We start from the raw sequence: 12626 nt of genomic DNA on the forward strand, positions 1-12626 counted from the left end.
CATGAAGAATTAGATGAGGAATTTAGGAAATGATTTCATCGGCCACAAAATAGTAGCACCCGACTTGCTGATAGCAATTCATAACCTCATGGGCACTGTGCTCCTGTGCAGTGATTCTCAATTCTGTGCATTAGAATTGCCTGGTGACCTTTTTAAACATTTAAAAAATTACAGATGGCCCTGGCTGAATCCGTTGCTAAAGATTCTAATTCTGTTAGTTCAGGGAACAGTGTGGACATTGGTATTTAAGGCTTGAGGTGTGTAACACCAGTCCGATTTCTACTCAAATCTGTATCTCCCAAATTGCAATTCTGATTGATTGAATAAATGTCTGATTGCTAACAAACAAAACAAAACAAAAAGCCCTTGGTGATTCTAATGTGTCACCCACATTGAGAACCACTGTTTGAGTCTAAGCCACTAAGTCAGTCCACCATAAAGCAGGCTGAGGGGAAGAGTAGAACCGGGGGATAGAGAGGTAGTCTGCTTGGTCAGAGAAGTTGACACAATGTCTGTTGGCACAGACTTTTACTGGGTGGGTCCACTGGGCCATTGGTCACTTCGTGTGACGTGGATTGGCAACGCAAAAATAATATCACCTGATTTGAAATGTAAGCAACCGAATAGATAACATACTGTCTGCTTCCTCTCTGGTCTCAATTCAAAAGTGTAAGACCATCTAGTCATAACAACCAGCCAAAGATTGGCAGTTACAGCTGTAGGCATTTCCTCCTGGGCCTTCCTGTGGTCAGGCCCCCGTGGCCATAGTCATATAGATCTTATCCCTTTGACATGCCACCCAGGGTGATGCGCGTGCGCTGACTTGTAGAAGCCAGGGGAAACCTGAGAGGAGGAAACCTTGTTCTGTTGTCCCGTCAACATAGCTCCGTGTCTCTTGCCGCTTGTGTGTTATTGGCTGTGGTTCTTGTAGGACTGGAAGACGAGAAGCCATTTCAAGAGCACCCCATGAGAAAAAGAATCCTGCGATCTTCAACTCTCCCAGCCGTATTCCAAGAGCCGACACAGTCAGAAGAGCCAGTCTGGTTCTCCATGGCCAAGAAGAAAGCCAAAGCTTGGAGCCATATAGCCGAGATCATACAATAAGTAGCTCCTGGGTGGAGTATCAGCATTTCAAATGATAATTGCCAAGCGCTCTAGCAATGCCTTGCAGTGATTTATTTACAGTAACCATTTTTCTTCATTAAGCAAAAGAGCCTTAAAATGGTAATTGAAGCGAATAACCATTAGAATGTAGCCAATGCCATGAATGCCTAACCTTCAGTACAGTCACTGCCAACATCTGAAAACCCAGCATTTCCTCCATAGAAACGATGTAAAATGTTTGCACTGCTAGGGGGCAGTATTGAACCTTGTACAATGTGCCTTAGAAACCAGAAAGCAAAAGCGTTTTGCTAGAGCAACTAAGATGTGGTCATTTCCCTTAAGTAAGTTAATTCGAGTGGAAATGGCCAGATGACTTGGCCCAAGGATTGGCTTTTAGGTTTTATGAGCCTGGTTAAATGCTTCCGTCCCTGCTCCAAGCTTCGCAAAGGCCCCTGGAAGAAGTGGTGGAAGTGAAAATTCTGGATCTCCAAGGAAAATTTTGCTCAGCCAGTCCCCCAATTAGCCATTGCCCTTTGAAACACCACCCGTGTATCCCTGGGGCTCCCCGGTGCCTACAGCTTAGCTGCCTCTTTGCACAGGCCCCGTGTCGCAGGTCTGGCGGCATTGAGCACCTCCCTATGAGACAGAGCATTGCTTGGGGATTATTGTCCCCAAGATGATGGTTAGACCTCTTGCCCCAAGGCCACTGCGATGCTCTAATTGCCGAGAAATGCGCCAAACGCCATATAGATCTTGTTTTTTAAGCACCTAAGACCCTACTGCAATTCAAAATTCTACAGATGCCAAAAACTGTATTTCCTATCAGGCAGATGGGAAGCCTTCCTTAAGGAAGGCTGGGGCCACTGGAGAGCTGTCTTCTCCGTGGCTCTAGCTTTAAGGCAGAAACAACCACATAGCCCGGTTTCCAGTCTCTTTTCCTCAGCAGCTTCTGTTTCACAAGATTTTAGCCCAAAGCAAGAGCACAACCCCAAAGCCATAGAACAATTCAGTTTCTGCCACCGGAAGCCTTAAGTCATTGAATCCGTCTGGCTTCTCTAGGCTAGATAGCTTCCACCTGCCCCAGTGAACCACTCACCCCAGATCCCTTCCTTCCATTGCATCCCCCAAACACACCGAACCCTAAGGGAGAGCTTCCTTGGGGTGCCTGGGTGGTTCCTAGCTCATTTTCTTAGGAGACCCAGAAGTGTCTTCTCTGCATACCTTTTACTGCGTCCGCCTCTGTCATCACGGAGCTGCTTTGCTTCTACAGAAATGTAAGCCTAGACCTCTAACTGTGCCTTTAAATTCGGAGCGGGGTACTGCCTCGTGCAAAAACAAAATTCAGGGAGGCAGTGAGGCGCCAGAGCTAATGTAAACCTTGGTGCTTGGTTTCGCTGGTGATGGTGTAATGTGACCTTGTACAATCATATGCTGGATTTTGCATTTTCTTTATAAAACTTCAATGTTTCCTGATACTGTCTCTTTGCCGTTCGGATAATGCGAGGTTTTTGATTGATTTGGTTTGATTTCCTTTATATTTCCAGAGTGATCAGTTATTTAGGTAGATGCCCTTTACCCAGTGACCCTGGTACTTAGGTGTTACACCTCCCTACCCCCTTCCCTCAGTGTAGACCACTATTAGCTTATTCTCCCTCTGAGAGCTCTCCATTAACCATTTCTTTTCCACAGTTAACACAATTCTGTTTTTAAGTAAAGAAGTTAAGGGGTTTTGAAATGCATAGATGCACATTCTGATAAGTTTTCAGCTTCTCGTAGCATTCTTGATTTTTATTATGTACATGCAAAGCAAATAAATTCAATAAAGCTTATTCTGTCGTCTGTCTTTGTCGCGTGCGAAGGGAAGTTGAATAACATATTGATGACTCAGACCTGAGGGTTGTCCAAGAAGCAAAAGGTTCTGAAGAGGTTGTGCAGGGCACAGAGGGCCTCCACACAGGTGTGCCCGACCGAGCCGATGGTCTCCAGGTGAGAGTTTGTATGGGCAAGAAGTGGTATCAATCTTTTGTGTATAAAGACCTAGAGGGCAAAGAAGAGGGCCAGTCAGAGAGTACTGGAGTTGGCGGTGAGGGAGTACAGGGGTAAGGTGGTGGGTAGATGTACTCCAGCGCAGACTAGGGACTAGATCTAGGTCTTACAGCAAGATGGGCTGTTCGAACAAGAATTTTCAGAAGCCGGGGGCCCCGTTGTGCACAGGGAACGAAGCGTCACATGGAGGGAAGAAGGCAAAGGGGTGATAGACCGGAAAATTTCACCTGGACTTCTCGTAACGTAACATTTGCTGGGGTCAGAAGAAAGTTCTGTTGGGGATCCATATATCTATATATTTGAATCAGCGCCTTTTATCGAATGGTTTCTCTCCTTCCATGACAAATGTACCTTCATCATGGCCTGAAGGGGCCGGTTGAGATTTAGAATTCTCAGACCCCGCCCCGCCCCGCCATCTCCTAGACCAGGCCCCATCCTGTCCCAGGCACACGACTCCCACCCCCTTCGGGCCTGCGAGCACACACACACACACACACACACACCGGGCTGTGCAGTAGCACCCCGCCCCCCACCAAGGGCAGCTCCAAGAGGAACACACAGGCCCTGGCAGCAGGCTGGCACTGTTCCGGGTGCCCTGTGCCTGGAGCACCTGCAGCAGGGCGTCCCCTTTGTCCCTCTGTCTCATCATGTGGCTCTGGCCATAAGGAATACGTGACAACACATTTTAAAACATCAACACTGGTGACAAAGAGGGGGAAAAAGGATTGTGAAAGTATTCAGTTTACTTCCCTTCAGTGGGCATTAGTGGAGTATCTATTAAGTGAAAAACTCAGTGGCTAGGGTTTGGGGGGAAAAAGATAAAAACCTTTTAAGGTCCCAATAATTCAGAAGTTCACTGTCCAGGGGGTGGGGAGGTGGGGGGGGTGAGTAGAGGCACATATGCGCAAATAATGCACAAATAATTTGAATAGGAATGTTCACAGCAACACTATTCACAAGAGCCAAATGGTGGAAACAATGTAAATGTCTATCAACAGAAGAATGGATAAAGAAATTGTGGCGTTGGGGCGCCTGGGTGGCTCGGGCGCCTGGGTGGCTCAGTCGCCTGGATGGCTCAGTCGGTTGAGCGTCCAACTTCAGCTCAGGCCATGATCTCACAGTTCATGGGTTCTAGCCCTGCGTTGGGCTCTGTGCTGCCAGCTCGGAGCCTAGAGCCTGCTTCAGATTCTGTGTCTCCCTCTCTCTCTGACCCTCCCCTGCTCACGCAGCCTCTCTCTCTCTCTCTCTCTCAGAAATAAATAAAAACATTAAAAATAAAAGAGTTTTAAAAATTGTGGCATATACCTGCAGTAAAATATTATTCGGGGGGCCTGGGTGGCTCAGTCGGTTGAGCATCCGACCTCGGCTCAGGTCATGATCTCGTGGTTTGTGGGTCCGAGCCCCGCATTGGACTCTGTGCTGACAGCTCAGAGCCTGGAGCCTGCTTTGGATTCTGTGTCCCCCCCCTCGCCCCTCCCCTGCTCGCACTCTATCTCTCAAAAATAAATATTAAAAAAAATTAAAAACCATTATTCAGTCATAAAAAGGAATGGAGTGCTGATACCTGCTATAACATGGATGCGTCCCAAGAACATGATGCTAAGTGAAAGAAGCCAGGCTCGAAAGTTCACATATTGGATTATTTCATTTATATGTAATGTTTAGAATAAGGATATTCATAGACGTGGAAAACACATTGGTGGTCGCCAGGCGCTGGGGGGAGGATGGGGAGCGACTACTTAGTACAGAGTCTGAGGGTGATGAAAGTGAACTAAAGAAGTGGTGTTACACAGAATTGTGAACATCACCGAACTTTTCACTTTTAGATGGTTCGTTTTAAGTGAATTTCACCTCAATTAAAAAATAATGGTGCCATAAGTTAGCATATGAAATGAGCTAGCACAGAATGTGGGAGAAGCTGCCTCACGCCACCAAGGGGCACCTGGGAAGCCTTAACTAAATGCAGAAATGAGGCCCTCTCCTCTCAAACCCCTGGGGGCTTCCCCTTGTCTGATCCTCTGGTCAGGTACGACTATATGTTTCCTCCCCTTAAACAGAGTCTAGAGATTAAGCCTATTCTTTTTTCCTCTTTTAATTTTTTTTCATGTTTTATTAGGAAATATTTCAGATCTACACAGAATTAGAGAGACTACTCTATCAGCATCTCTGTACCCACCACCCAGCTTAAGAAATGTAACACTGCAGGGGTGCCTGGTGGAGCAGTGGGTTGAGCATCCGCCTCTTGATCGCAGCTCCACTCACGAGCTCACCGTTCTGGGTTCAAGCCCTGCATCAGGCTCTGCGATATCTGCTCCTTCCCCGCATTTTCTCTCTTTCTTAAAATAAACAAACTTAAAAAAAAAAAAAAAAGAAATGTAATATTGCAGATACAGTTGAAGCCTCCGTGGAGCCTTCCCCAGTAGGATCCCTCTGTTTCCCCAGGATGTAATCACCACCCTAAGTGAGTTAGGTACCTTTCCCCCCATGCCGTTACACATGCTACATTTGTATGCATCTCTCCTATGCCTGCTTTTTACTCCAGATGTTTGTATCCACAAGGTACATGGTGATCATTTTGCATGTGCTTTTAGACTTCAAATACATGGTATCCTGTTTGTATCCTTCTGGAATCGGCTTCTTCACTTCTGCAGTTTCCCCGCCTTCACCCAGTGTGAGCCCCTCTGTGTCTCGGCCCCTGTGAGCTCTGGCCTTGTCCCCAGTCCAGCCCTAGCTGTCTTGTACGGTTTACCAGCAAGTCCCAAGCCAGTGAATTAAGGCTGCTTCTACCATAGGTGAGTCTCCTCTTCCCCTGTGGCTCTTAACCAAACTTGGAGAACTGCCCTGTGAATCAGTGTCTGGGTCGCTCAGCGGCACCATGTGGCCTCCCGCGAGGTGTCCTTCCGAACCACACGCTAGAGCAGTGCCATCTGATATACGTGACCATGTGACTCATGTGTGGCACTTTAAGTTTTCTCATAGCCACACTAAAAAAGTAACAAGAAATGGGCAAAATTAATTTCAATAGCACATTTTCACTTAATAAAGTATCACTTTGCTGTGTAATCAGTGTAAAATCAGTGAGTTAAGTCAGTTTTCTGCTTACGGCGTGCCTCAAATAAGAGCAGGCGTGTTTCGGCAGCCACGCGCAGTGGGTTACTCACGTCGTGGGCAGCGTGGCTCTGAAAGACCTGACCTCCGTCTCCGTCTCTCCAACAATTGTTTTAAACTTGACATTTTAACTTATTTGGGGCTATAATAAAATAATTTAAAACAGGCTCACCAAATGGTAGGAAGTGATAGCTTTTAATGAAGATAGAGTGTGCCAAAACAAAGAGGTAAAAGAGAGATTTCAGATAATTTATCTAAATAAAATCTGCCTTCATTCCAGTTTATAAATTTAAAACAAGCTTATTTTTGATGAGAACAAATGTTGTCAAACATAACTGTCAAGTGTAACAGAAAAGGCAGATTTCATTGGATATCACTCTTGGGGCGATGCGGTTCAGAATGACATTGGTGTTAATGAAATTCCCACGCGCTTCTAAAAAATGAAAAACCAAAAACAATGAGCCACAGATTCTTCTTTCTTCATCTTTTCTCGTTCCTCCCAGCTGCAGGATGAAACGAGAGAAAATTAACGATCATAGAGCATTAAGCAGCAACAGCGACTTTCCAAACCTATGAAAACAGCCCTGTGTGTATCTGCCACGTCTGCGGGCTGTTTGTCAACAAGGAGAGAACAACCCAGTTTCACCTGTAACCTGTACCTTGTGCTCCGGGTGTTCGTGGGGCCCATGGCTTCGATCACCTGCTCAGACCAACCTGGTCTCCCTCTGGCCTAACAACCATCAGTGCTTTCCTCTTTCCCTTGAGAGGCCGTTCTGGGATTTAAGGAAATCTCTTCACCTTAAAAGCCTATGCTCATTCCACAAATGATACTCCCTTACCCTCCCAGACCCTCGATTTCCCTATCTACCGGAGGAGAAACAGGCTGGTATTGTGACATACATAGCTGTGAAAATGCAAAAAAAAAAAAAAAATCAAATGTGAATCATTTAAATATATTCAAAGACAAGATATACCTCAAGACTTAATTAGCAATTCAGTGAGAAGTAATGGCCATGCTGTAAGTTTCTCTGGACTGTCACCGAAAATACAAAAATCCACACGTGAATCCTTAGGCGTTCATCGGTAACTGCGGTCCTACTTGAAACTCGGACCTTTTCGCCATTCGCATGTAATCGCCTTCGAAAAGGCATGGGTTCCAGGGAGCGCGAGGGGCTGCATGTCGTGGGCCGGGTGATGAAGACCCCGCCGGCGCACAGCCCGACCACTTCAGCCGCTGCTTCGGTCACCGTTTTCTACACCAGGACCGGTCTCAGTTACCGATACGTGTACCATTAGTTAGTCGTCTTAGGGGTAGACGACAAAAGACCTCACAAGAACGAATGAGGAGCCGTGAAATAGATTTCAAAATATACTGTGGTTTCTGTTACTAGTACCTGAGTGTCCTATTAACATCGTAAGTAGGTAAAACTGAATTTTGGAATGAATTTTAAACCAACTCCTTAATTTACTGGGTGCATTAAAAAAACCCAAAACCCTGTCAATAACAGGTAAATGCCGGGAATGGCTGGGTGACAGGCACAGCTGTCGGGTACCTGCCTTTTCTGGGTCTGGTGTGTGGCGCGTCGGAATGCTTCTCAGTGAGATCCTTCTTGGTTTTTGTTACACGTCGCTTCTTCCTCGCTCTCCGCGACTTGCGCATCCTTATCGGAGTTTTCATGCTGATGGTTTGTTGTTCCTTTCGTGAAGAATAAACAGACTTTGGAGCAGACGTTCACGAAGAAATATCGCGACGCGCGAGGAATAGCGACGTGGACCCGCGGGAGAAGCGGGAGGGCGGAAGGAACTCGGAGCAGCAGAGCTGGGACCCTGGTGGACGCAGCCCTGCCGTGGCCCTCCCCCTTCTGCTGCACGGCCGCTTCCACAGTGACTTTCTTTCTTTCCAGTCAACCTGCCACCCTGTGCTGCTGTTGCTGGCCCTTCGGAGAAGGAGGGCCCAGAATCATCGGGGGCTGCTGCCTTGTGTATGTTCTCTCAGAGATTTCTGGCAACAATGTTTTGCCTCCACTACAAATTCTCTGATGAAGCTCATTAGTCCCTCAACCCTGAATATTTCACATTTACAAGTGTTCCCACATCAGTTCATAATGATTGGGGATGAACTTTTTAAAACTTGTCGTTTTTAGGGGCGCCTGGGTGGCTCAGTCGGTTAAGTGTCCGACTTCGGCTCGGGTCATGATCTCATGGTTCGTGGGTTCGAGCCCCGCGTCGGGCTCTGTGCTGACAGCCAGCTCAGAGCCTGGAGCCTGTTTCAGGTTCTGTGTCTCCCTCTCTCTCTGACCCTCCCCTGCTCAGGGGAGGGTCTCCCAGAAATAAATAAACCTCCCAGAGGTTTCTCCCAGAAATAAAACATTAAAAAAATTAAAACGTCATTTTGAAAAGCTATGGACAAAACGGGTGAGCCACTGGCTGGCTCTGTTCCTTCAGGCTCCGCCCCCTCCCCGCCCTCCTGCACACCCCTCCCGCCCCCTGCACAGCGTCCCGCCCTCCTGCACACCCCTCCTGCGGACCTGCACCTGCCCCGCGGCTTGGGGCTCTGTTAGCCGCCGCTGCCAAAGGGCAGCATGTTTCCTTCTCAAAGCCATGGGTCGCTACGGCACGGGGCTCCCACCCGGGCCCTCGGCCTTCAGTCTGGGGGTGCCCCCACCCTCGGCCTCGGCCGCCTGGGCCACCTCTCACCCTCGGTGGCCGCCGGCTCCTCGTAGGACTCCTCCACGGTCTCCCAGGCGGCGGCGGCCTCCTCCTCCTCCTCCTTCTCCTCCTCCTTCTCCTCCTCCTCCTCCTTCTCCTCCTCCTCGGATGAGCCCTGAGACTCGTCGGCCGCGGGCCCCGCTGGGGACGCAGGGGGAGCGCTGGGCTGCAGAGGCCGGTACCGCACGAGGACGTGGTTGTTGTAGTAGGCGCGGTGCAGCAGCGCGTACACCAGCTCCAAGAACATAAAGCGGAAGCCCACCACTGGGAAATCGTGGGCATCCACCAGCACACCCACAGCGGCCTCCAGCTCTTCCACGCCGTCTTCGTCCGCCGGCCAGAAGTCCGAGTCCGAGTCCGAGTCCTCGCCCGCCTCGAGGGCTCTCCCGCCGTCGGGACCCACCGCCTCCTGCCCGAGGCCTTCTGCGGGCTCAGCTGCAGCTGCACCGGCAGCCTCGGCAGGGAGGGGCCCGGGGTCACCGGCCACCCCGTCTCCGCCTCCGGCCACTCCTTCTACGCCGCCGACCGCTCTGTCTCCACCTCCGGCCACTTCGTCTCCGGCCACCCAGTCTCCGCCGGCCATTCCATCTCCTCCTCCGGCCACCCATTCTCCATCGGCCACTCCACCAACACCTCCGGCCATCCAGTCTCCGCCAGCGACTCCGTCTCCACCTCCGGCCACCCATTCTCCATCGGCCACTCCACCAACACCTCCGGCCATCCAGTCTCCGCCAGCGACTCCGTCTCCACCTCCGGCCAACCAGTCTCCGCCGGCAACTCCGCCTCCACCCACCCAGTCACCACCGGCCACTATGTCTCCATCGCCGACTACCCAGTCTCCATCTCTAGCCACTCCATCACCATCTACTCCATCTCTGCCCCCCGCCACCCATTCTCCGTCTCTGGCCACTATGTCCCCATCTCGGGCTACCTCGTCTCCATCTCTGGCTATTCCACCTCCGTCTCGGGCGATCTCCTCTCCACCAGCCACACCATCACCAACGGCCACCTCATCACCACCAGCCACTCCGTCTCTGGCCATCTCGTCTCCACCCGCCGGCACCCCATCTCCAGAGGCCACCATGTTGCCGCCGGCCACATCGTTGCCGCTTCCAGCCGCAGGGGCCCATGCCCCTGCCTCATCCAGGGGGCTATCCTGGTCACCTGGGGCCTGGCCTGGATCTCCGGAGGCAGACATGGCACCAGGGGGTACCTCACCGGGGAGGCGACAGGGCTGCGGTGACACCGGGGGCGAAGATGGTGGTGGCCTACCCCGCTGCCACCGACGGGAGGCCGAGGGCAACGGGCCCGACGTGAGATGGATCGGGGCGTCCCAACGTCTGGCCGCTGAGGGGACAGCAGTCTGCGGCAGAGCCTGAGGAAGCCCTGGATGGGCAGGGCAGGGGGCGGTTGTGGGGAGCAGCCCGCCCAGGCCTCCCCTGAGGCGACACTGGACACGGCCAGAATGATTCTGCTCGCCTGTGGATGGGAGGCGGGGCCAGAGGCGTCAACAATGGGCCGCGCGCCCTCCTCTTGAGCTCCACCCTCATTTGTCCAGACACAGTGATTGACGTGCTCAGTGTCCAATGAATGACTGAGGTCCTCAGGCGTTGCTCCCAGTCATCTCCCAGGTTTTTTTTAAATAGTTTAATGCCAAGTTGGTTTCCATATAACACCCAGTGCTCATCCCAACAAGTGCCCTCCTCCATGCCCATCACCCCTTACTTACATAACAAGACAAAAAATACATTTCCACAAATATTTGATTGTTGAAATGAAAAACATAATAATAATTGGGGCACCTGGGTGACTCTTGATCACAGCTGAGGTCATGATCTCACAATTGGTGAGATCAAGTCCCTCGTCAGGCTCTACGTTCAGCCTGCCTGGGATTCTCTCTCTCCCTCTCTCCCTTTCTTCTCTGACCCTCCCCTGTTTGTGCACTCTCTCTCTCAAATAAACTTTAAAAAATATAACAGTACACTGGGTGTTATATGTAAACCAACTTGACAATAAACTATAAAAAAAAGGAAAAAAGATAAAAATATAACAATAAATTGCATACTTTTTTTTTTTACTATATCAGCCTATTAATGAGCAGAATGGGGCTATTTGGGGGGAATAACATTTCGCTTAATTGGGGTTCACAGTTAGTGTCCTGGAATTACACTAGTGAGTCCCCATTCACAGACGCCTGGGACTCATGGCTCGCCCTAGTTCATGGTCTAGAGGAGCAACAGATACTTGGACACGATGACACACGGGGCAAGTGCTAAAACAGGGATGAACACAAAGTGCTATGGGTGTACGGGAGAGAGAATGATTAAGTGGCGGGGGTGGGAGGGGGAGATTGGTGCCTTAGAGGGTGCTCACTGCAGGTAAAGGAAACAGCATGAATAGTACAAGAGGTGTGTGTGTGTGTGTGTGTGTGTGTGTACCTGTCTAGGGAATGAAATGGCTCCAGCATGGGCAGAGTGGCACATAAGCCTGGAAAGCAGATGGAAGCCATAATTACCACTACCAATAATTATTACTAAGCAAGTCTTGTGCCTCCTACATAAACACATATCCCTCTTTGTGCCACCGCCCCCATCCCCTGCTGCCTAGTACAGCGTCTCCTGTCCTCCTCACCTCTTACCCGACTGATCAGCCGTATGCATTAAATCATGCGTGTACACATCCATGTACTGGGTACCTTCCAAGGAACCAGTGCCGTGTCTCACTGGAACTGTCATTTGCACCTGTTCTTGTTTGACACATGAGACCCGAAGATGGTAGACCTGACCATGGTCCCCATTCCAGAGCCTAGCGTCACTCCTGTGTCCTTCTAGGGGGTTTGGCAAAGACCTGTGGAGGCCAGGCCCTCCCACCGCCAGTGGTCTGATATATTTGCCGAGACTCTATTTATACTTGGCCATATTCTCTCCAGTTGCCTCCCCCACTCATCAGCAGGGCTGAAACACAAGATGGTGACCCGGTGGCGATCATGAGGTCTCTGACGAAGAAATGTGCACCTGCAGCCTCTTCTTTGCCCAGGGCGGAGCGCCAGGGCACTAGGGATGCCATGGGGTGAACTGCTGCTAATAAAAAGCTAGGGCTATGAAATGGCAGGAGTGAGGAGGACTCTGGAAGAGACGGTCCTTTTACAATGGCAGCAAACCATCCCCCAGGTGGTTGGAGTTGGCTTGGAGTCTTTGGGAGGGAGAATAATTAGCACCAGCAAACAGTGGGGACGGGAAAAAGCAGAGCAGATGTGCCTTCAGGAAATCCCCAAAGCAAAACTGGAGGAGCCTCCTCCCAGCTCCGACACTGAGGCTCTCTTCATGACACGCGTCTGGACCAAGAAGTCCTTGGGACAGTCGAGGGCCTCAGTCATCTTCCCGAGCTTTCCCAGGGGTGCCAACCCATCTAGGGGATCAGACTCCCTATCTCTGATGTGCGGCTGGTGCCCGACCTCCATCTCTGGCCATCCACCCTCAACGTCTGATCTTCTTTAAGCCAGGAAATCAGCACGACCCAGGATTTCAGATTTCCTTGGGGAAAGGTATGCTTTTTGCCCACTCAACTCCCCCCGTCGGTCAACAGAAGTGACCAAGTCCATTCCCTTGGCAGACCTGTCCCCAGGGTCGGGATGGGACGGAGGAAGGGCCCAAGGCCAC

The 12626-nt window shown here is 50.5% G+C and overlaps 2 protein-coding genes across 3 annotated transcripts in view; one reads left to right on the forward strand and one right to left on the reverse strand.

Moving 5' to 3' along the window:
• Positions 1-2041, forward strand: part of KIAA1210 (KIAA1210 ortholog) — a 41630-nt gene extending 39589 nt beyond the window's left edge. The window contains exon 11 of the mRNA XM_039219827.1: positions 932-2041. Within this exon, the coding sequence (XP_039075758.1) occupies positions 932-1104 (173 nt within the window). The 3' untranslated portion in view covers positions 1105-2041. The remainder of the gene's footprint in view (positions 1-931) is intronic.
• A 4436-nt stretch (positions 2042-6477) lies between these two features.
• Positions 6478-10074, reverse strand: LOC120222136 (glycine-rich cell wall structural protein 1-like). Of its 2 annotated transcripts, XM_039219839.1 has the most exons (4): positions 9640-10074; positions 8956-9561; positions 7816-7954; positions 6478-6761 (listed from the first exon to the last, which is right to left on the reverse strand). In XM_039219839.1, exons 1-3 carry the CDS (start codon positions 10049-10051, stop codon positions 7854-7856), a joined length of 1119 nt encoding a protein of 372 aa, XP_039075770.1. In that variant the 5' UTR covers positions 10052-10074; the 3' UTR covers positions 6478-6761; positions 7816-7853. The 2 variants fall into 2 exon arrangements, with proteins under 2 accessions (XP_039075770.1, XP_039075769.1); XM_039219838.1 differs by having other exon boundaries at positions 8956-10074.
• Between the last annotated feature and the right edge of the window lie 2552 nt (positions 10075-12626).

This window comes from Hyaena hyaena, unplaced genomic scaffold (genome assembly GCF_003009895.1).
Source record: "Hyaena hyaena isolate Hyena2069 unplaced genomic scaffold, ASM300989v1 scaffold_840, whole genome shotgun sequence".
Lineage (NCBI taxonomy): Eukaryota > Metazoa > Chordata > Mammalia > Carnivora > Hyaenidae > Hyaena > Hyaena hyaena.

Bases quoted from the DNA above. Each gene is read 5' to 3' on its own strand.
- LOC120222136 (XM_039219838.1), bottom strand. From the start codon at position 10,051: ATGGTGGCCTCTGGAGATGGGGTGCCGGCGGGTGGAGACGAGATGGCC. The intron at 7,955-8,955 runs GTGAGAGGTGGC...TCTTCACGAAAG, and splicing joins GGAGCCGGCGGCCACCGAGG to GAACAACAAACCATCAGCAT.